Consider the following 22,586-nt stretch of genomic DNA (forward strand, 5'->3'; position numbering starts at 1 on the left):
AAAATATCAACATTAACAGGAATTTGGAAGCAGTTGATTCCAACTCTCACAGATTGAGGGGCGGGCTTGGGGTTCAAGACTTCAGTGGAGGAAGTAACTGCAGATGTGGAATTAGCAAGAGAACTAGAATTAGAAGTGGAGCCTGCAGATGTGACTGAATTGCTGCAGCCTCATGATAAAACTTGAATGGATAAGGATTTATTTCTTATGGAGGAGCAAAGAGCGTGGTTTCTTGAGATGGAATCTACTCCTGGTGAAGACACTATGAAGGTTGTTGAAATAACAGCAAAGTATTTAGAATATAATATAAACTTAGTTTATAAAGCAGCTGCAGAGTTTGAGAGGATTGACTCCCATTTTGAAAGAAGTTCTATTGTGGGTAAAATGCTATCAAACAGCGTTGCCTGCTACAGAGAAATCATTCATAAAAGGAAGAATCAATTGATGTGGCAAACATCATTGTTGTCTTATCTTAAGATAGTGCCAGAGCCACCCAAAAATTCAGCAACCATTACCCTGATCAGTCAGCAGCCATCAACATCAAGGCAAGACCCTCCACTGGCAAAAAGATTACGGCTCGCTGAAGGCTTAGGTGATGGTTAGCATTTTTTAGCAGTAAAGTATTTTTTATTTAAGGTATGTACACTGTCTTTTCAGGCATGATGCTTTTTGTACACTTAATAGACTACAGTATAGTGTAAACATAACTTTTATATGCACTGGGAAGCCAAAAAATTTGTGCGACTTGGTTTATTGCAATAGTCACTTTGTTGCAGTTATCTGGAACCTGAACCCCGAGGTATGCCTGTACAGAGAAGTATGAATACTTATGGTAAAAATTATTGCCTGTAGTATATATATTTTGTTCCATTAAGTTGTGGAGGGAAAATTTTATTGAGATACTATTAATAATTCTTTTGTGGTAAGTAACATAGAACAAAATTGTCTGTTAGATTTGAGCAGTATTAATATAGCAAGTCTATTAAAGTGTTCAAGAAAAAAATGTTTTCTTCAAGTTTAGAAGAGATTTGAAGGAAATGTTTTAAAACTGTAAACATGAAAGATTTAGATAAAATATACTTTGTAATATTAAATAAGAATGAGTGTGTTGATCTGATTTTTACTATTCCGGCTACTTCTCTTTTATAAGATTCAGACAAGCCAACATGTAAAACAACTTTGGTAGTTGTTGAAAGGTATTAGATGGATGTGTTTATCTTTAAAATGGGCTAAAATGGGAAACATGACTTTTACAAATACAGCTTTTACAAATTTTACAGAAGAGGCCAGTAACTGTAACCTAGAATCAAATATTCATTTGATTTAGAATGTTTACCTGAAATTTTTGCTTAGTTTTCTCTGGGTTTTAGAGGAAGGGTGCATGTTTTGTATTGTTGTGATTTAGGGATTTTTTTAAAAAAGGGTTATTAGTTTTAAGGGCTTTCCCTTTTCTCTTATGAATTAAGTAGCAAATGAATCTTTCATTTTTGAAGGGTGGGGTAATAGTTATAGAAATATCATAGAAAATTAACTGAGTATTTTAATTTTTTAAGAGCTAAGAGATCAGTAGTTTCTTAAGAGTGAAGCTGGTAAATATATGTGTTTTTAAAAACTTACTAAATATAATCAAACTGTGTTCTCAGTTGCTTGAGAACTATTTCCAAATTAAGAGTTGATATTTTGCCTTTTTTCATTTCATGATCTGGTAACTCTTATTAAACTTTTCCAAGCATTTTCTCAATGCTTACTCCACTCCAGTATCTCACCGATTAAAAGGGGTTAGGGATGGGGAGGCAGTGGTAGAAAGAATGTATCAAGGCCTGAAGGAGTTTGATGTTCCAAGAAAGAAGTTTGCTTGTCTGGTGTGAATTAAGGCTGGACAGAGGCCAAACTGTGGAAGGCCTTATAGGATTTGTTCAAATTTTATTTTAAGGCCAAGGGTAGTGGAAAGCCATTGAATGGCTTTAAAGTGGGGGAGTGATTTGATTTTGTTTGAATAGGATAAAAGTGGAACCTGGGAAATCAGTTAGGGAGGCTATTGCCCTAGCCCAGGGAGAGAGATTGGTGACTTGCAGTATAACCTTCTTACTCCACTGACACTCACCTCCTTCAAAAACTAGCTTAGATTTTTTTACAATTTGATTTCTTATGACCAAATGATTTTGCTCTTTTTTTTTTTTGATGTCAGTTATCTATAAATTTTCATTTGACAAGCTAGGTAACATTATTTTATAGTTTTATTCGTTTAAGGGTGCTAGTATGAAAGTGTGGTTTCTTTATAGCTAGTATGAAGCCTGTATAGAGGGTTTATTTGCTTTCTAAAGTGTGTGTACTACCTGTCTACTAATAAGGAGTTGGTGGTGTGGCTGTTCTGTAATACCAAGCAGTGATGACTAGTGAGCTCTTTTGTGTGCTGTCTGGATATCTCATTCAAATTTTATATTTTTTTAGTCATCTTTTTATCTTCCAAATTCAGTTCCAACACAAAATCCTACTTTTTTAGAGGCAGTAACATGAGTTTTTTCCTTTAAATAAAATACATTGATAAAGAAGCATACTTGAAATTCCCTAGTCTTTGTGACCTTCTGATCATTTATTTATCGTTCCTGCCTTCCCATTTTTACCTTACAGGAGGAATTAGAATAAGCCTTACTTGAAGTTCAGAAATATCTAAAGATTTGTAAGTTTCTCTCCTGCTTTCTACTTCTAGTGTCTTGTTTTGAAAATTAGGACTTATTTTTTCTTTTTCCCAGGTTGAGATTAAAGATATCTCAAATTTTGAAAATTTTTTTTTACTATTTTGCTTAGTACTTAAATATCAAAATGCCTACCAACACTATACATTTGTTGAATGTGGAAGATGCTGTACCTGTGTGAAAGACATAATGTCCTTTTTTTTTTTTTTTTTTTTTTTTCTTGCGGTATGCGGGCCTCCCTCTGCTGCGGCCTCTCCCGTTGCGGAGCACAGGCTCCGGACGCGCAGACTCAGCGGCCATGGCTCACGGGCCCAGCCGCTCCGCGGCATGTGGGATCCTCCCAGACCGGGGCGCGAACCCGGTTCCCCTGCATCGGAAGGCGGACGCGCAACCACTGCGCCACCAGGGAAGCCCCATAATGACCTCTTAAGATTTCATGTAGAGTGTCACCAAAATAGACTTTAAAAGTGTCCCGCCAAGGGGCAGAGGGGTAGAAGGGTGGAATTTCTAATTTGTGAGGGGGAAATCATTGGGCTTCTGTTTTTCTTGTTCTTTGTTTGTAGAACTCTCTCCCTCATAATGTTATAATAAGCCTACTTATATTGGTTAAAATTAGAAGAAAGCAGGTCTTTTCATACAACCATCACGCCCCCCCCCCCTTTAATTATTAAAAAGGCACAGGGAGGTCGAGGTCTGGAAATTTGCCAGGCTTTCTTGGACTGTCCTAGAAAAGTAATCTTAAATGTGTTCCCAGGTGCTAGTCAGTTGAATCACAAATTTGGAGTTTTGTGGTTTGCTCTTTTCCGGTTTCCTATTATTGTATATATACTTTTATGTATTCAGGAAAATGAAATTCTTTGGCGGTTGATGATAAAATCAATGCTTTATTCCAGGCTACCAACCAAATATACCAACTTAAAGTACATTTCTGCCTAAAAAGATGTCAAGTCATTCCTTAAGAGAATGAGAATGGTTACTTTTAAAGGTGTAAAGATGTTACTTTTAAAGACATTTTTCTTTGTTTTGGGGGAGAACTTTATAATGGATGTCTTTTGTTATTTAGTGTTTAGTAATTCAGCACAGATTAAGTTAGCATCTTTTATTGAACAAGCCAGGGGTAGAGCATCTTCTGTACTTAAAGAAGAGTTTAAAAAATGAGGTTTTAAAAAAATTTTGCTCTACAGAAATGCATCTCTTTGTATTGAACTAGATCTATAATTAAGTGAATTTAAAAATAAATTTGTAAGGGCTTTATTTAGAGAGGTTTTGCTTGCCTCTTTTATAAAAGGAAATTCTACTATTTCAAATTTGGTGTTCTCTTTAGGCCTCTAAAATTTTGTTAAGGCTTTTTAAGAGAGAGGTTTGAGAAATTTATGTTTTCTTCAAACCTTGGTCTGTATAAAAGTAGATATGTACTTATTTTGGACCTGTATGAGGGAAATCAGTCACTTATGAGTTAACAGTGTTAAAATACATTTTAGGTGGTTATCTTAGTAATTTGTCAGGAATTAACATTAGGAGTCCTTAGGTAACCAGTGGTTAAATGTTGACATCTACTTTTATTCTCCTTCTCACACCCACGTATGCACACACTGTGTCAAGTGTTACAACGTACAATGTTTAAGTTTTTATTTTATTCCACGTAAGTTCTGTTTTTAGTTTATTTTACTTAAGCTAGATGGACAGAATCTTGCACTGTTTTGTCAGACTGATAGTACTGAGTATAACAGGCAAGGCAAAATAAATTTCTGGGAAAATTGCCAGAAAGTGTTTGTGTTTTCCTTTGGAAGTGATTGTTTGGTGGTAGGAAGGTGCTTAGTTTAAAAAAATAAAAATAAAAAATTAGATTGACAGGTCCTAAAATGTTGCATTGTCATCCAGAAATTTTATTTGAAAATTTATTCTCCTTCCTCATATTTCTAACTTGTTTATCAGAAGGCTTTTGGGACATTGTGGACTTTATTTTTTTTCCTAATACTTAAAAACAGCCCAGGGCAGCCAAATAGAGAAGGTGACTTCTGTGATGTTTATTAATATAGAAAAGAAAGGATACCAGAAGACCTTTGATGTGTTTATAGATGCATAAAAACAAATTATTAAAATGAGTTTTAAAGAAATTACACAACACATAGAAGTAATAAACAAGAATTTTAGATTCTTCTAGTACTAAGCATCTTATTTATAAATATGAAGGCCATTGGTGATTTTTAAAATAAGGCTAGTTAAGTGATATAGCTGTTATTTAATATCATAGTGAGTTTTCAGTTTGTATTCTTTTCCTTTAATAGAAGTGTACTACTATTTAAAACTTCTCTAATAAGTATTGCTAATTTTCTTCAGTTGCTGGTTTTAAGTTGCCAGATGTTACTTTGATGAAAACTTTGTGATGAGTTGTTTTGTTTTGTTTTGTTTTTTTAAGTTTCTCACTCTTAATACTGCTGGTTCCTCAAGGGTAATATTTCACATTACTTTCATAGCAGCTGAAGTGATCCGTTTTTACATCAGAGTTTGATGATTTACTAAAAAGAAAGCCTGCATTTTCCCAAGTAAATGAAGCACTAAAACCCCTTAATGTACCTAGTGTCTTTTCAGAGTAATTGAGACTTGTAGGTTGTTTTTAGTAGAAACTACTTTGTGTGTGGGGGGTGGGGCGAGGGGTTCCTTAATCTATCGTAGGATGTCTGTTCTGAGAATTTACCTTTATCTCTTATTCTAAGTTTATGCCCAGTTTTGGCTTTTGTGCAATTTAAAAAATAGTCCATTTATTCTGATGGGAGTATTGGCCTGTAGCTGCAGTCACCGTGATCTCCCTGTTCCCCCCAAAATGAACATCTAATATCAGAAACCTGTTTTATACAGTCTAGGTAATACTTGTATCTACTTGTACCTGTTTTGATGTAATTCGTATTTTGAATGAGTGCCAGAGAACTGCATAGAATTATTTCAATCTTGAGATCTGGGCATTTATAGGTAGCCCACACATTTTGTGGCTATAGGCAAAACCACTTTTCTGTTGTGCCTTACCTTTGAAGATACTTTGCTTATCCCGGACAATACATACCTTTCATGACAGTAAGAACATAACATCAGGCAGAGAGTTAGCAAAAAAGAGAAACATAGGGTAAATATATATGGAATAAAACTTTATTTTGTAAGATGATGTAAGCTAAACATTTATCAACAGCCAAATACCTAACTCAGGTCACTTATATCTTACTTTCTTATACTTAGACCAAATAAGAGACTGTGTAAAGCAAAAACTTGATCTCCATATTCTAATTTGCCAGTCCTTTTGTTACCTGTGGCCATCTGATAAGCATGGATATTATAGACTCCTGGTTTTTATTGGGTAGTTAGTATGGCTTGCTGAGTTTCCTTCCATTCCAACACAGTTTACTGATTTTCAGGTTAATCTTAAAAATATAACTTCTATTCTTAACTTTTGATGTCTTGCAAATCTGCCTTGATTATACCCAATACTGAAGAATATGGAACGTTCATGTTTAGTGAAAGCAATCTTGTCAACCACTGATTAACTGCAGCCCTGTTTATTTGATCATGATCTTCTTTGTCTCTGTTTAGCTCAGTTCTATCTCTTTCCTTAATAGTCCTGCTTTAGTCCCCTTTCCTCCATAAAACCTTCTTTTTTCATTTCCTTGTTAATTGATTGATTTAGTGCATGTTTATTGAGTTCCTGTACTGTGCCAGGTACTGGTGATACAGCAGTGATAATAGGGCTTGTTCTGGAAGCTCATATTCTAGTGGAGGGAGGTCCAGGTTATCATCTCCAAAGTCCTACTGCATTTATTTATAGCCCTTATCTTGGTGTTTTAATTTACAGTACAAGCATATGATCAGTTTTTTTCATCTGTATATGTTCAATATAAAAGCAAAGTTTTCTTCAAAGATTATTCCCAGAAAAAGTCACTTTATATTTGAGACTTTGCAAAGTTTTTACTATTTTGAGGCTCTTGCTCAGTAATTTTATTTTGAATAGAAGAATAATGTTTGTAGAAGACAGGCTTGAAATGATGACAGTCAGTGCTAGTTTTGAATTTTTATGGAAGTTTCCTGAGGGAAAAGGTAAAAGGGGAAAAAAGAGTTCAAACAGATAAGAAATTATTCTTGGGAGGGTTGATTAACTATCATAATTTGTTGTAAACTATTCACAAAGGTTGTAAAAAAAAGCCTTTAAAATCTCACTTTTAAGAGCAATATTGTAAGTACTTTATGAACATCACAATGTATACCTATAGAACAATGGGAAAAAAAGTGTCTTAGTATTATGGGAGTAGAAGTTTGTGGCTTGGAGCAACATTTCCAGTGACAATATTCTATATGACTTCACAAAGTACTGTTTCTGAAACAACTTAAATGGAAATGAAGATAATTCAAGTTTTGTTACTTTTAAATGACTCAAAAAGAAGGTAATGAGATGACACTTGTTGAAAGACGCATGTGAAGTTTGAACAAAATTGTTTTTAAAATTTTTGTGCTTCATGATTTTAAAACATTCATAAAACTAAATTGATGAGTTAAAATAAGTATCCATTAGGCTTTTCATACAAATATAGAAAGTTTTGAATATTTCAAGTTGGTCAAAGGATTTTAAAAATATCTTCTCATTGGGGGAAATTAGGGTATCTGTCATATTGAGGGTTGCATGAGGGTTGTATCAATGTTTTGATACAATTTTATTTTATTTGTACTATAAAATGTTTTTGATTAAAAGCATCATTCAGGGGCTTCCCTGGTGGCGCAGTGGTTGAGAGTCTGCCTGCCAATGCAGGGGACACGGGTTCATGCCCTGGTCCGGAAGGATCCCACATGCCATGGAGCGGCTAGGACCGTGAGCCATGGCCACTGAGCCTGCACGTCTGGAGCCTGTGCTCCACAACAGGGAGAGGCCACAACAGTGAGAGGCCCACATACCACAAAAAAAGAAAAGAAAAAAAAAAAAAAGCATCATTCAGTTTGATCTGCCTTCCATAGCTGATTCTCTTTGGACGTGTGTTCTACCCCTAGAGTGGTGGGAAGCAGTGACTTGTGAAGGGAAAACAAGAATTGCTTTTCATGTTGTGTTTATTATTTTTGAAACTTCATTAACCCTTCCTAGCAAACTAAGTTGCCTTTGGGAGGCACAAGGTTAGGGAAGGCATTCAGTAGCCTGTTTATACTGTGTTCTCAGTGACTTGTTGATAGTTTCAGACAGCATTAAAATACTTTTCCAGAAATGAGCCTCAGATTTGTAAGTTGTCAAAACAGTTCTTTTCTTTCTGTTCAATGTTGGTTGCATACCGTAGGAAAATTGTGATAGGATGAGGCTGGTCACAGGACCATGAAAAACATTGTCGTCTTAATCAGATAAGAAATTAATACAATTCATAATTGTAAAAGATTCTTTAATTCCATCTATCTGTTTCAGAGGAGATGGGGGTGCAGTAGTAGTTGGTGGGTTTTTAAAATTCAGTTGTCACATCATATTTTTACATTTTAATCATTCATTAAGTACTGTTTATGTTTGGAGGGCAAGTAAGACAGTCTTAGATCCAATAGCATTCTGATGTATGAATGGACTTATATAGACAACTAACTAAAAACAATGAATAAATATAAAATATTTTATATTGGATTGCAAGTAGTGTGCATTTTGTGGGAAGGAGGAGTTCTGATGAGGAAACTTGAAAATTGTCACATATGTGAGATTTAGCCTGGGAGGCTTTTTGCATGAGCTGGGCTTTCAGAAACTGTTAGAATGATGATAGATTGCAAAGGGGAGGGCATTTAAGAAATATTTGCTTGAACCATGTCCACTGTTCCAGCACCATTTATTGAAAAGGCTGTCTCTCCTCCGTTAAAATTCTTTTGCTCATTTGATAAAAATTAATTGGGCATATTCGTATGGGTCTGTTTCTGGGTCCTCTATCTGTTCCACTGGTCTTTGTGTCTTTGTCTCCACCAGTACCACACTGTTATGCTACTGCAGCTATATGGTAAGCCTTAACAACAAGAAGAGTGATTTTTCCCTTTATTATTTTTTTTCAACACATTAATAAGCTCTTTTCGGTGTCTACAAAGAAATTTGCTGAGATTTTGTTGTGAATTGGATTAATCCTATATATCAGTTTAGGGAAAATTGACATCTTTATTACGTTGACTCTTCCAATCCATGAATACAGTATGTCTCTCCAAGTGTTTAGGTCTTCTTTGATTTCTTTCATCAACATTTTATAATTTTCATCATACAAATCCTATATATGTTTTATTAGACTATATGTATTTTATTTTCTTAGGAGCAATTGTAACTGGTACTTTTAATTTTTAATTTCAGTTCCACTTGTTCATTGTCAGTATAAAGAAACAGTTGATTTTTGTGTGTTGATTTGTATTCCGTGATCTTACGGAACTCACTCACTAGTTCTAGCATTTTTTCTGTTTGAAGATTCCTTGGAATTTTCTAAATAGACAGTCATTTCATCTGCAAATAGAAACAGTTTTATATCTTCTTTTCCAATCGGTATGCCTTTAATTTCTTTTTCTTGCCTTATTGCAATAGATAAAACTTTCAGTACTGTGTTAAATACAAGTGGTGGTAGTAGGCATTATTGCCTTGTTTCTGATATTAGAGGGAAAGCATTCAGTCTTTCACCATTAAGTATGATGTTGGGGCTTCCCTGGTGGCGCAGTGGTTGAGAGTCCGCCTGCCGCTGCAGGGGACACGGGTTCATGCCCCGGTCCGGGAAGATCCCACATGCCGTGGAGCGGCTGGGCCCGTGAGCCATGGCTGCTGAGCCTGCGCGTCCAGAGTCCGCAATGGGAGAGGCCACAACAGTGAGAGGCCCGCATACCGCAAAAAAAAAAAAAAAAAAGTATGATGTTGGCTGTAGTTTTTTTGTAGGTACTCTTTGTGACTTTGGGGAAGTTTCCATCTATTCCTGTTATACTGATAGACCATATGATTTTTCTCTTTTAGCCTGTTTATTTGGCAGATTGCATTTACTGATTTTTGAATATCAAACCAACCTTACATGCCTGGAATAGATTGTACTTGGTTGTGATGTATTACTTTAAAAAAAATACAGTTTTGGATTTTGTTTGCTAAAATTTTGTTGAGAACTTTTACATCTAACTTAGTGAGATATACTGGTCTATATTACCCCTCTTCTTTTTTGTTTTGTCATTGGTTTTTGTATAAAGGTAATACTGGCTTCAGAAAATTAGTTAAGTAGTCCCTCTTCATCTTTTTCTGGAAGAGATTGTGTAAAATTAGTGTTGGTGTATTATTTTAATACTTAATGCTTTTAAAAAACAAAACCCTAATTGTCCTCAGATGCAGTTGCAGTAGGTAAAATTTACTTTTTCCTCATGGGAGGAGTATTTCAGATTTTGAGTATGACTTTTACAGGCGTACTTTATGGCCAAATGTTCTAACAAATTTCAGGTCCTGTGTATTTCTTTTTTTCTTTCTTAAATGGTAAGAAAAATGAAATGGTCAGTATGAGTCATTATGTATAAGCAGTACTTTGGAAATAGAACTATTATCTAAAATAATTCTGATACTAGATTCTGTGACTGGACTTACTGATTTGCTATAACTTGCCTGAGTGTGAGTTATGAAACTATGGAATTATCCATAATAATTATGGAATTATTAGGGAAATTGAATCAAATATGGAAACAAAGCAGTGAAAGGTTTGGTAACTTATTCAAGGTCACAGTTTATAAACTAAATTCCAAGTTCAGGTCACAGTCTACTAAGCCAGTGGTACTTCACTGGGGAGGAACATTAGATCACCAGTGGGTCTTTGCCAAAAGGAGAAAAGAAAACATACATACAATATCTATACATCTATATATTTCCCCACCACCCCCCATGTACTTTTCAAGTACTCATTCCTGGGGCGTACAAAATGGCACTCAAACATGAATTCAAGAAAACACATAGGGGATTCTGATGTACATCATTTGTTAAGAACCATTATAATAAACCCTGCACACAGACCTTTTATGTTCATTTATTTCTTTTGAAAGTCATATTAACTATTTGGAATTACTTTGATAGAATAAACCTATGGTAGAAATTTAAAGTTTCAGAAAATTTTAAATTGGGAGATGCTCTTAAAAACTAGTAAATATAGGTAACTTGTCATCCTTTTTAGAACTATACCTTTAAAGTCATCATGTGAGCTTAACTTAAAAATACATATAACTTGGTTTATTTTTATAATTATCATGTTATTATATTTAGTGGTCAGTTGGAGACGTGATGGATAGAGACTGATTACCCAGTCAGCTTGAGGAGGGGGGTGGCAAGATTGTCAGTTTTCCCCATTAAGCAGTTTTCTTTTTATCTATGGATAATATCAGTCAAGTGATAGTCTAGATCTAGAAAATCATCTGAAATCTTAACTTACCATTAAATATTAAGAAGTATTAAAAGAAATAAAGAAAATAGTCATTTGTTTATCTTTTTTCAAGACCAGAGGTGGCAAAGAAAAGATACTGATGCTTGGGTTTCCCTGGTGGCGCAGTGGTTGAGAGTACGCCTGCCGATGCAGGGGACACGGGTTCGTGCCCCGGTCCGGGAAGATCCCACATGCCACGGAGCGTCTGGGCCCGTGAGCCATGGCTGCTGAGCCTGTGTGTCCAGAGCCTGTGCTCCGCAGCGGGAGAGGCCACAACAGTGAGAGGCCCGTGTACCGCAAAAAAAAAAAAAAAAAAAAAAAAAAAGATACTGATGCTTTCGCCCCTCCTTCTATACTAATTTCAAAACCCTTTACCTCAAAATCTTTCTCAGTACATGGCTCCTGACAGCCACTCTTAATTGATTGGAATCGACACCAAAGATAAAACCTATTTGGCATTTTTGTTATAGGCAATGTTCTTTTTTGGGAGGTCAGTTTTATTTAGTTCAAGTGTTATTCCTATGCTTCAATGGAGTCTTCTTTTGGAAATTAAAAATAATAGTGGTTTATAACATGAATTACACAAGTGATAGTTCACAGAAGACTCCTCCCCAACAAACAAAACAAACAAAAGGCAGGTTAGCCGGACTGTGGGAATTAGGATGTTGTTTCAAGAGGTAGCTGACCAGGACTTCCCTGGCGGACCAGTGGTTAAGACTTCACCTTCCAATGCAGGGAGTGTGGGTTCAGTCCCTGGTCAGGGAGCTAAGATCCCACATACCTCGCGGCCCAAAAACCAAAACTGAAAACAGAAGCAATATTGTAACAAATTCAATAAAGACTTTAAAAATGGTCCACAGGGCTACCCTGGTGGCACAGTGGTTGAGAGTCTGCCTGCCGATGCAGGGGACACGGGTTCATGCCCTGGTCTGGGAGGGTCCCACATGCCGCGGAGTGGCTGGGCCCGTGAGCCATGGCTGCTGGGCCTGCGTGTCTGGAGCCTGTGCTCTGCAACGGGAGAGGCCACAACAGTGAGAGGCCCGCATACCGCAAGTAGCTGACCACACAGCCTGTGGGCCAAATCCAGCCTGTGAACTAAGAATGGTATTTACATTTTTAAATGGTTGGAAAAAAAAAATCATAAAAAGAATAATATTTTGTGACATGTAAAAATTATATGAAATTTAATTTTCACTGTCTGTAAATAAAGTTTTATTCGTATGTAACAATGCTCATTCATTTACTGTCCTCTGGATGCTTTTGTGCTACAATGGCAGAATTGAGTAGTTGTGAAAGAGACCATATGGCCTGCAAAAGCTAAAATATTTACTCTCTGGCCCTTTACAGAAAAAGTTTGCCATCCCCTGTTTTGAGATAATGTGGGCAGAGTATGATTGCTTTGTTGTTATTTAGTAAAGAAGGAAACTTAATTTGCTGTTATTTTCAACAGGTTTCTGAAAAGGAATAATTTACAAAATGGCTACTGTTTATATACAGATGAATAGTAGTAGCAGCCCTTCTTTTATAAAATACAATGGACATAGAGTTACCAGCCATAGTTTACATGTCCGCTCACACTATTATTTCTTCTGCAGTTGAGAAGTCCACAGCACCATTACTGCCACAGATTTTATCAGCTTATAATTATATCTCTGTGCTAGAGCATTGTAGAGCAGCAGTTCTCAAACTTTTTGGTCTCAGAACTTCTTTAGACTTACCCCAAAGAGTTTTTATGTGGTTTGTATCTGTAAATATTCATCATATTAGAAATTAAGGCAGAAAATTAAAAAAATATATTTATTTAGAAGTGACAATAAATCCATTATATGTTAACAAAAGAATAGATTTTTATGAAAAATATTTTCCAAGACAACAAAAAAATTAGTGAAATTGTTACAGATCTCTTTATAATTGTTTTAGTAGAAGACAACTGGATTCTTATATCTGTTTTTTCCACTCAATTTGTTGTGATACAACAATCCATTGTGTTGTTTTGATATGAAGGAAATTTGGCCCTACACAGATATATAGTTAGAAAGTGAGGAATATTTTAATCCTTTTTTAAGATAATTGTGGATTATTAGTGATATTGAGTATCTTTTTATGTAGTATTTCCCATTTATATCTCTTTGATAAAGCATCTATTTGAATCTCTTGCTCACTTTTTAGAAACTGGGTAGTATGTTTTCATATTGTTGAGTTGTGAGAGGTCTTTATATTTTCTGAATATCAGTTATTTTTAAGGTATATAATTTGCAAGTATTTGCTCCCAGTCTGAATTTTTTTCCTTAACTTTCAAAGAGAAGTTTCAATTTTAATGAAGTTCAACTTAACAGTTTTTTCTTTTGTAGCTCATGTGTTTTGTGTTCTAAGAAATCTTTCATAATTTAGAGTCACCAGATTTTTCATTTTTTTCTAGAAATTTTATAGTTTTAGGTTTTATTTTGAGTCTGTGATGTGTTTAGAGTTAATTTTTGTATATAGCATGAGCTATGAGTTGATATGAGTTGAGGTTCTTTGTTTTGCATATAGATGTCCAGTTGTTCCAGCGTCAGTTGTTGACTTTCTCTGCTAAGTGCATTGGTACCTTTTCTGTGTATCAATTGACCGTATGTGTATGGGTCTATTTCTGGATTCTCTGTCCTGTCCTGTAGGTTCACGTGTCTGTCTTTTCACTAATACCACACTGTCTTGATTGCCGAAGCTTTAGTAAAAGTCTTAAAAACAAGTAATATGGGGAGTTCCCTGGCGGTCCAGTGGTTAGGACTCGGCACTTTCATTGCCATAGCGCGGGTTCAATGCCTGAGTGGGGGACTAAGATTTCACAAGCCACACAGTGCGGCCAAAACAAACAGTATGAATTGTGTTTTGTACATCTTTTTCAGAATTATTTTGGGTATTCCAGTTCCCTTGCTTTTCCGTGTAAGACAAGAGATAGTTTCTTAAAAATTAGTTACAGTGTGGAATCTGAAACCACTAATGAACTTTTTGTCCTCTGTAATGTTAAAATCTACTTGGCTATCTTGAACTTTTGCCCATGAGTGTTTTTCAAACATCATGCATAATACACTTGGAAAATATTGGTTCTCTGAATTATATAGACCTTCTAAATATTGGCACATCTCATTATTCTGTATTTAAAAGTCACATTTGTTAATATCACCACTCATCAGAAATTCTTTAAGTATTGGGAAGGTGTCAGGCTAATGGTGGTGGTAAATACAAATTTTCCAAAATTCTTATTTTTGCTTGAAAACTCATATTTTATTATTGGCAGTGCATACTGTCAGGTGTTTTTCTTGAAGTAACAGGTTTACTTTGTTCATTTTGGTAACATTTCTGCCAAATACTCGTCTGAATATCCCTGGTTGGTTTAGTTCACAACTCAATCATGCAGGGCTTTTTCTGGAGGCAACCATTGTACTTCAGTGTGTAGCAGCAGTGCTTTTGGTTAGTTCCCATTTTGTCACACAGAATATTGAGAAGAAGTCTACTCAAGGGTCAAGATTTTTAAAAAATTAACAATTGTACTGCTTTCCATCAAGGACATTCTTAAGTGAAACTGTCCTTTTACAGAGAAACCTTGTGATACATGTGGTTGCTTTCTATTATTATGTTTATTATACTTAAAGTACAGAGATTGACCTGGAAACCTGAACCCAATGTTATAACACTAGTAAGGCAATAAATTATTGACATTTCAGGAAGATTTGAAGTTTCATATACTGGGAGACGAGACGATCTGTTTAAGAACAAATACAGTTATATTAAAAGTTGTCGTTTTATTATCTTATAGGTGCTATACTTGGTAGATCAGAAACTCAGGAGTGTATTTTCTATAATGCTAATTGGGAAAGAGATAGAACCAATCGAACTGGTGTTGAATCCTGTTATGGTGACAAAGATAAACGGCGGCATTGTTTTGCTACCTGGAAGAATATTTCTGGTTCCATTGAAATAGTGAAGCAAGGTTGTTGGCTGGATGATATCAACTGCTATGACAGGTAAGAACACATTTTATTTTTTTATGATAGTGTTGAATAATTTTCATTTCCTCCATTTCCCGCCCCCTCATTTTTTTAAAAGGAGAAAGATCAATGCTTGGATTTTCACTTAAATGTTTCTTTTTTAAGATGGGATTATGAAGACCATTATAACATGTTGTAATGACAAGATATATATTTTAAAGTAAAAAAATAAATATAGCATGTTTATGTTTTATCTTCAATATACTTTGAATAATCTATCAAGTAGTGACAACTTTCGCTAAGAAACATTTCTTTCCATATGTTGTAGGGTTATGTTTTTTTTAAACACCAATTTTAAGGAAAAAGGATTTTTAAAATTGCTTTAAGAGAGAATATATCTGTTGAAAATCTATCCTGAAGGAGAATAAAGCTTAATCATAGTATTTAATTTCCTTTTAGTTTCCCTCTTTATGTATCTGGAAGAAATTGATCTCACTACATTTCCTTGCAGAGTAGGCCTTTGTTCTTTATCCCAAGAGACATTTTAACTTGACATTCAGAATTACATCAGAACTAACACAATCCTCATAGAAAGCTACATTTTATTTTAAAAATTTTGTTTAAATTGTTTTATTCTGTTGGAAATAAAATATAGTGGATATGTCATTGACTGCCTGTGATCTTTCTGCAAGGTGTCCCTAGATGTTTGGCCGATCACTTAAAACTGCCTGGGCCACAGGATTTTCACTGAGGGTGGGTGCTGATGACTGCAGAAGGTACAGAATCCTAGATAACCAGACTTTTTGGAGCCAGATAACTAATAACACTCACGGAACTCTAGCTACATCCTGATCCACTTTCAGGGGCTTTAATAGATTACCACGGATCTGTGGTTGATTGGCCATATATGATTAATAGTAAAATATGTTGAATAAACTCATGAAAATTGAATTAGCTCCACTTTTGGTGAAAATTAAAATCGTCATTTAGGTATATATTTAGTATTTAGGATATACTTCTACATCTTTGAATTTTCTAGGGATTATTACCCTGTAATTATACATTTTAGCTGTATTTCTGATTATTAGCTTCTTTATTAACAGAGGTGATCATTAAGTGATATTTGCTGTTATGGAAGAGCAAGTAGAGCCACTAGGGAAACAGTATAGATGTTCCTCAAAAAATTAAAAATAGCAGTATATAGCAGTTCCACTTTTGGGTATATATCCAAAGGAAACGAAAACACTAACTTGAAAAGATATATGCACCTCCATATTTATTGCAGCATTATTTACAATAGCCAAGATGTGGAAACAACTTAAGTGTCTGTCAATGGATGAATGGGTAAAGAAAATATGCTCTCTGTATACAATGAACTAGTTTTCAGGCATAGAAAAGAAGAACATCTTGCCATTTGCGACAACACTGATGACCTTGAGGGCATTATGCTAAGTGAAATAAATCAGACAGAGAAAGACAAATACTATATGATCTCACTTGTATGTGGAATCTTTAAAAAAAAGAAAAGAACCTATATATAGAGAGAACCATAGGTGGTTGCCAGAGGCCGGGGGTGAGGGATGGGCAAATGGGTGAAGGGAGTCAAAAGGGTATGAATTTTCAGTTATAAAACAAATAGGTCCTGGGGATATAATGGGGGATGTGATGTAATGGTGACTATAGTTAATAATACTGTATTGTATATTTGAAAGTTGCTAAGGACCTTAGCAACTTTTAAGTAAATCTTAAAAGTTCTCTTCACAAGAAAAAAAAATTTGTAACTGTGTGGTGATGAGATGTTAACTAGACTTACTGTGGTGATCATTTTACAATATATGCAAATATCCAATCACTAGGTTGTACACCTGAAACTAATATAATGTTATAGCAAATTATATCTCAATTTATAAAAAAAGAAAAGTTGAGGAAGAAGCTGGGGAAAAAATGAGGTTTGGAGGTCATCTTTATTCAAAACTGTCTTTATTAATTAGTTGAAATCAGGGATCCCTGTTCTTTTTATTGTAAAATGCTACTGTGCTTCTCACCTAAAACCAGTATTACTGGAGATTAAACTTTGCTAGATAATGTGTGAGTTGTTCAGTGCAAATGCCTGCTCTTACAGTGATAATTACTACATCAGCTTTGTTTCTAGGGGTTAAATGCCAATTTAAAAGTATGTGAATTTCTGCTTTTATGTTCTGAATTTGATTATAAAACAAATATTAAAGGTAGTAACATAAATAAGAGAAAGGAAAAGAAGATTCAAGAAATGTCAAAGTGTGGAGGAAAAGACAGTGGTAAAAAGAATGAAATTGAATGGTGAAAAGTATTGATAATTTATTTCAGTTAACTAGGCTAGGTATTTAATCACGTTAACCTATGATTTGATTCATGATTCTAAATATTAAATTTTAAATTTAATAAATTTTAAATTCTTAGAAATTTAGCTTTCATTTGTCCTTTACTTTCTACTAAATAGACATTGATATAGATTTTATTTCAAAGCTTGATTTTATTAAAATTACCTTCTCCCTGCAATTTCTTGAGCTTTTCACTTTAGAGTTAAATTCAACCTTGTTATTCTAACAGCCATTATAAAAGTTCACAGTTTATTTGTAATGTGTTTTTAAATCTACCTGATGTTATTAGCAATATTTAAATATCTGATTTAAAAAACTAGGTATAGCTATTTTTTTAGTGGTTGATTAGGATTTAATCTAGATTTAATCTAGATTTAATCTAGATGCTAAATCCCTATCTTCTCAGTAACTCAGGTCCTATATAGAAGGCTGCCTTCCCCCTACCCACTAAGTCAACCCACCTCCAGTCAGTTTTTGAGTTACTAGGGCCTGTATGTTTGTTGTTACATATTGCTCTTGTTGCTTATCCTTAACCCTGTTCATTGTGTTCAGGAAATTTAAATCTGCTGCAAAAATGGCTTAATTCCCAAGCCTGGTTTAGGTCTCTGATGTTGAAATATGTTCTGCCACAAGATATGAACACGAATTATTTTGTGCCTGTGTATTTATATGTATACATAGGCATATAGGTATGTATTTATATGTGTACACACACATACAGTTTTTTATATATAGTGTTCAGTTTTTGTATTCATAAAATGGGAAAGCTATGTTTCCTGTGAGTAAAAGCACTCTTAGACCAAATTTCTTCATTGGCTTTATGTTCCTCTTCAAGCTTTTCTATTAATTAAACAAACAATTAAAAAGATGGTTGCCTTAGATTGAGCTTTAAAAACCAAATTAAAGAAGTGGTTTCAAGGAGCCAATGTGATTGTTATAAAATCAGCTGTTGATTTATTTTTCTGATGAGATTTAATAATAGGATTCAAGGAACATTTTTGACTTTTCAGAATATTAATAAAAATTTCTAAGTTGACTATAAATGACTTATTCATTATTTTATCTCTGAGAACTTTAGAAAAACACCTGTTGTAGATTCAGAGTAATAATGTTGATTTTAATTATTTCTCCTCTTTTTGTTTATAGGACTGATTGTATAGAAAAAAAAGATAGCCCTGAAGTATATTTTTGTTGCTGTGAGGGCAATATGTGTAATGAAAGGTTTTCTTATTTTCCGGAGATGGAAGTCACACAGCGTAAGTTCACAGGGAAAATGCATATGTCTGTTCAACTAGTAGATTGAAAACAAAGCATATTTGTGTTGATGGAATAAGTTACTCCCATCTTCTCCTACTCTTTATTTTTTCTCCTAAAATTTGACACTATTTATTGTGAAATTTTGTCAACCAAATCTGAGTGGTTTTCTTCCTCCTCTTTTCCACAGCTACTTCGAATCCAGTTACACCAAAGCCACCCTATTACAACATCTTGCTCTATTCTTTGGTGCCACTTATGCTAATTGCGGGGATTGTCATTTGTGCATTTTGGGTGTACAGGCATCATAAGATGGCTTATCCTCCTGTGCTTGTTCCAACTCAAGTAAGTTATTGTCTTGTACTTTGTGTTGTTTCAGATTTTACATTTTAAAGAAATATTACTGTGGTGAAACCACAGTAGATTGTTACAAATCATTTTCCTTTGGAGTTAATTTTTGAATATTTAATTGTCATGGGAACTATAGCTAATTTTGCAGACTTATTATTTGCTGTGTCCTAAGCTTAAGGGTTGAAGTGGAGTAGAATAGAGTATTCCCATTCTTGTTCTTCTTTGGAGAGTTTTACTGTCATTATAGTACTTTAAAATGTGGGATGTACTCTGCTGTCTTTCTTGAGAAGTAATTGATGATGGAGAAGGGATATCATAGCCCTTTCTTTCCCTTCTGTTTTCTCCTCCACTCCTAAGTTTTTGTGTCTTTTTCAAAACTACTTGCCAAAAAATCCTTTTAACCATGGTGAGGGACCCAGTAAGGTAACCAAGAATGTGGATAGAGAAGTTTCACAAAGGCATCAAGAGGATATATCTATAAAATTGTTGTTCTAGGGAAGAGGAGCAACAGTTCTGATCATGTGTTGTTTGTAGTTCCAAGTATATATATTTTTATTTGCAGCATATCAAACGTGTACTGAAGTCTGAAAACTTTTTTAATGCCCTTGATTCTCCCTCCCTCGACACCAAATATATCTGAAAATATAGGTGTGGTGGGTAGGTAGTCAGAATAAATTCATGAAGTTTTCCTCACTCTCTATCATGTGGACAGTTGGAACTGATTCAGTGCTTTACAAGGATTTTTAATATAAGTAGTTATTATTCTACAGGCAGAGGAAAGGTGATAACTTTTGGTTTGATTGCTTGAGATGTCTTTAAACTCGAGTGTGTGTTTCTTTTGACTCTTAAGATCAAATTACGTCAGCCTTCTAGATCTCTTCGTTTAACTTTGTTTCTCTAATACCACTAGGATTAATGGTTAAAACTTGGTAGAAGAAAATGGTAAAGTCTTATAATTTAAAGACCAAAACAACTTCTCCACTTTAAGCTTTGTTTACATAACATATTCCTTTCTCAGTGCTTGAAGCAATCTGTTGGCATTAGATCATTGATCCCTGTAATCTTTGTAAGATGTGTATATGGAGAAATAAGCCCAAAGGTAAAACTCCTCATTTAGTAAATTAGGTAAACACACTATTTTGTACAGGTGAAATATTTTAACTTTAAACATTAGTAGATAACTTGTAGATTTGTTAAAAATCACTTTAAGAAGTACTTTAAAGTTAAAAAAATTTAGTGCCTAATAAATATATGTAGTTTACTCCAAAATGTCCATAGAATACACTTTACTTTCTGTTGGTGGTAACTATTTTTTATTTAATATCTACATATAAAAGAATGCGTATTTACTGTTGGTGACATGCATTGATTTGTGAAGCTGTCTCTTTCAGTAACCTAAGACCAGTTGCCTTTATTAGGATCACCAGCAGAACTAAATGTGGGAGCTAAATAACTTCCTTCTAAACCTCCAATTTGAATGTAATCATATCAATTCAGAAGTCTGTGATGCTGGTTCAAAAGGGGAGTTATGGACAAATGCAAATTAAATTTGGCACATAAAAAACATTGATAGGGGGTTTTAGGAAGCTCCATTTTACTTACTTTGATGGTGGGTACAACAAATATTTGTGCAAAGACTATTTTAAATGTATTTGTGCAGATTGTAATGACATAAATAACGATGCCACCTTGGGCTTATATAATTCTATTTTCAAAAATGATTATTTCCTGTACATGATTTTGCAAACTAGTCAGTTTGCTTCATAGAGATCTACTTTTTTTGTTTTGTTTTCTTATATTGTCTCTAATTAGTGATTAAATTGTGAATTTAACACAAAAAGAAAAGAAAAGAAAAAAAAAGAAAGAGTATTTAAGTGTCTAAATTTGCCCTGGATTTGTGATATGATAGAAACAAACTGGAAATTACATTTAAAAACAAATTTGTTAGATTTCTTAATAGAACTTAAAAAATAATAATGTAATCCTGTAGATAACATTGATTTATATAAAATATTGGTAAAAAAGTGTGGTTGGATATTTTTATTTAAAGGGCTGGATATCATATATTTGAGGCCACTTTATTTAGAAATGCTAATTAATTCAAGGGCTTGGATTTTTAAAAAGGAAAGATGGATTATTATTCTAAATAAGAACTAGGAATGTTCAATGAGTATCCATCTCTGTGGATTTTAGATATTTGTTGCAATGGTTAATGTTATTGTACACATTTATTTAGTGTTTATGTTGTTCTCTAGTGAATTTTCATGAATTGTATGAATTACTGAAAAATAAGGAATGAACTTAAAAAGGTTTTGTGAAGGAATGACCTGGAATGGTCAGGCTTTGTTATGAAAAATTTAAGACATGCCTGACTTTATGCTTTCCTTCTGTCATAAACTGTGTTGTGGAAAAGGAGCATTGTCATATATGTCATCTTTCACTGTTTCAAATGGTATAGAGTCATGCTGTAAGTCTCATTTTTGATGAGAGGTTTATGCAGACTACTTAATGGCCATCTTGTTATAAAATGCTCAGTTTTATTTCTGCTTCAAAAAATGATAATTGTATCGAGCATTAATTGAACATTTACAGTGTACTAGAGTACTGGTAAGTTACATAGATGTATTAATATATATATTAAAAATATACAAAAAATACATAAAAATTTCCCCATGATTTCCAAGTTGTGACCAGTATGTAAGGATCATCTTTGGAATTTGTTAAGAAATACAAATTCCTGGACCACGCCACTGAAAGTATGGAATGGGGCCTGGGATATTATGATTCTAATAAGTTTTCCAGGCAGTTCTGGTGACCAGCCAGGTGTGGAAAGGACTGATCTGATTTTACCTCACAGGGTTGTTTATGGAGTGTTATAATCCCCATTTTATAGATAAAGAAATTGAGACATAGCAAAGCTCACAAGTATCAGAGCTGGAATCTGAACCAAGGAGACTCTGACACTAAAGCTTTGCTCTTACTGCTTATGCTGTTCTGCCTCTCTTTTTTCAGAAAGCAGACTCTTTTGCTGTTTCAGATAATTCAGTAAACATCCCTGCCATTTCAAAATCATTCTATAAGTGAATTTATTTTTCTATTTGGGGATGTTGAGTAGTTTGACTACTAAAGTGAGCAATGACATGATCACATTGTCTCACAGAGGACAGAAGGGGAAATAAACACGTCATCTGTTTGCCATTAAAATTTTTTTAGCACACATTTTAGAGTAGGGTTTATGAACATTGATTGGATTGCAGGTGAAGATTCTTGTGCTTCTGAGTTGATAGTGCCAATGCCTTAACTATTCAAGGCTTTTTTGAGGCACAGGAGAAGTCGGTAGGGGAAACATACTACACATTTGAAGTCTTAAGGTGTCTTCTGCATTTCACCCATATTCATGTCCCCATATTCAAAGTATAATTTCAAGACCAGTTAGGAAAAGATCTTACATTCTTGCTGTGCATTTCTGCAACAATCTTCCTTCTAATTTCTTTACTTTTAGACAATGACATAAAATTTGTCATTCTCTTTTCTTAGGGAAACTTTTTCTTA

General features: G+C 34.3%; 1 protein-coding gene across 1 annotated transcript in view; it reads left to right on the plus strand.

Moving 5' to 3' along the window:
* Nucleotides 1-22,586, plus strand: part of ACVR2A (activin A receptor type 2A) — a 93,401-nt gene that overhangs the window by 43,820 nt on the left and 26,995 nt on the right. Inside the window, exons 2-4 of the mRNA XM_007108046.4 lie at nt 14,898-15,105; nt 18,576-18,685; nt 18,874-19,028. Of these exons, the coding sequence (XP_007108108.1) occupies nt 14,898-15,105; nt 18,576-18,685; nt 18,874-19,028 (473 nt within the window). The remainder of the gene's footprint in view (nt 1-14,897; nt 15,106-18,575; nt 18,686-18,873; nt 19,029-22,586) is intronic.

The sequence above is a fragment of the Physeter macrocephalus genome, chromosome 2 (genome assembly GCF_002837175.3).
Source record: "Physeter macrocephalus isolate SW-GA chromosome 2, ASM283717v5, whole genome shotgun sequence".
Lineage (NCBI taxonomy): Eukaryota > Metazoa > Chordata > Mammalia > Artiodactyla > Physeteridae > Physeter > Physeter macrocephalus.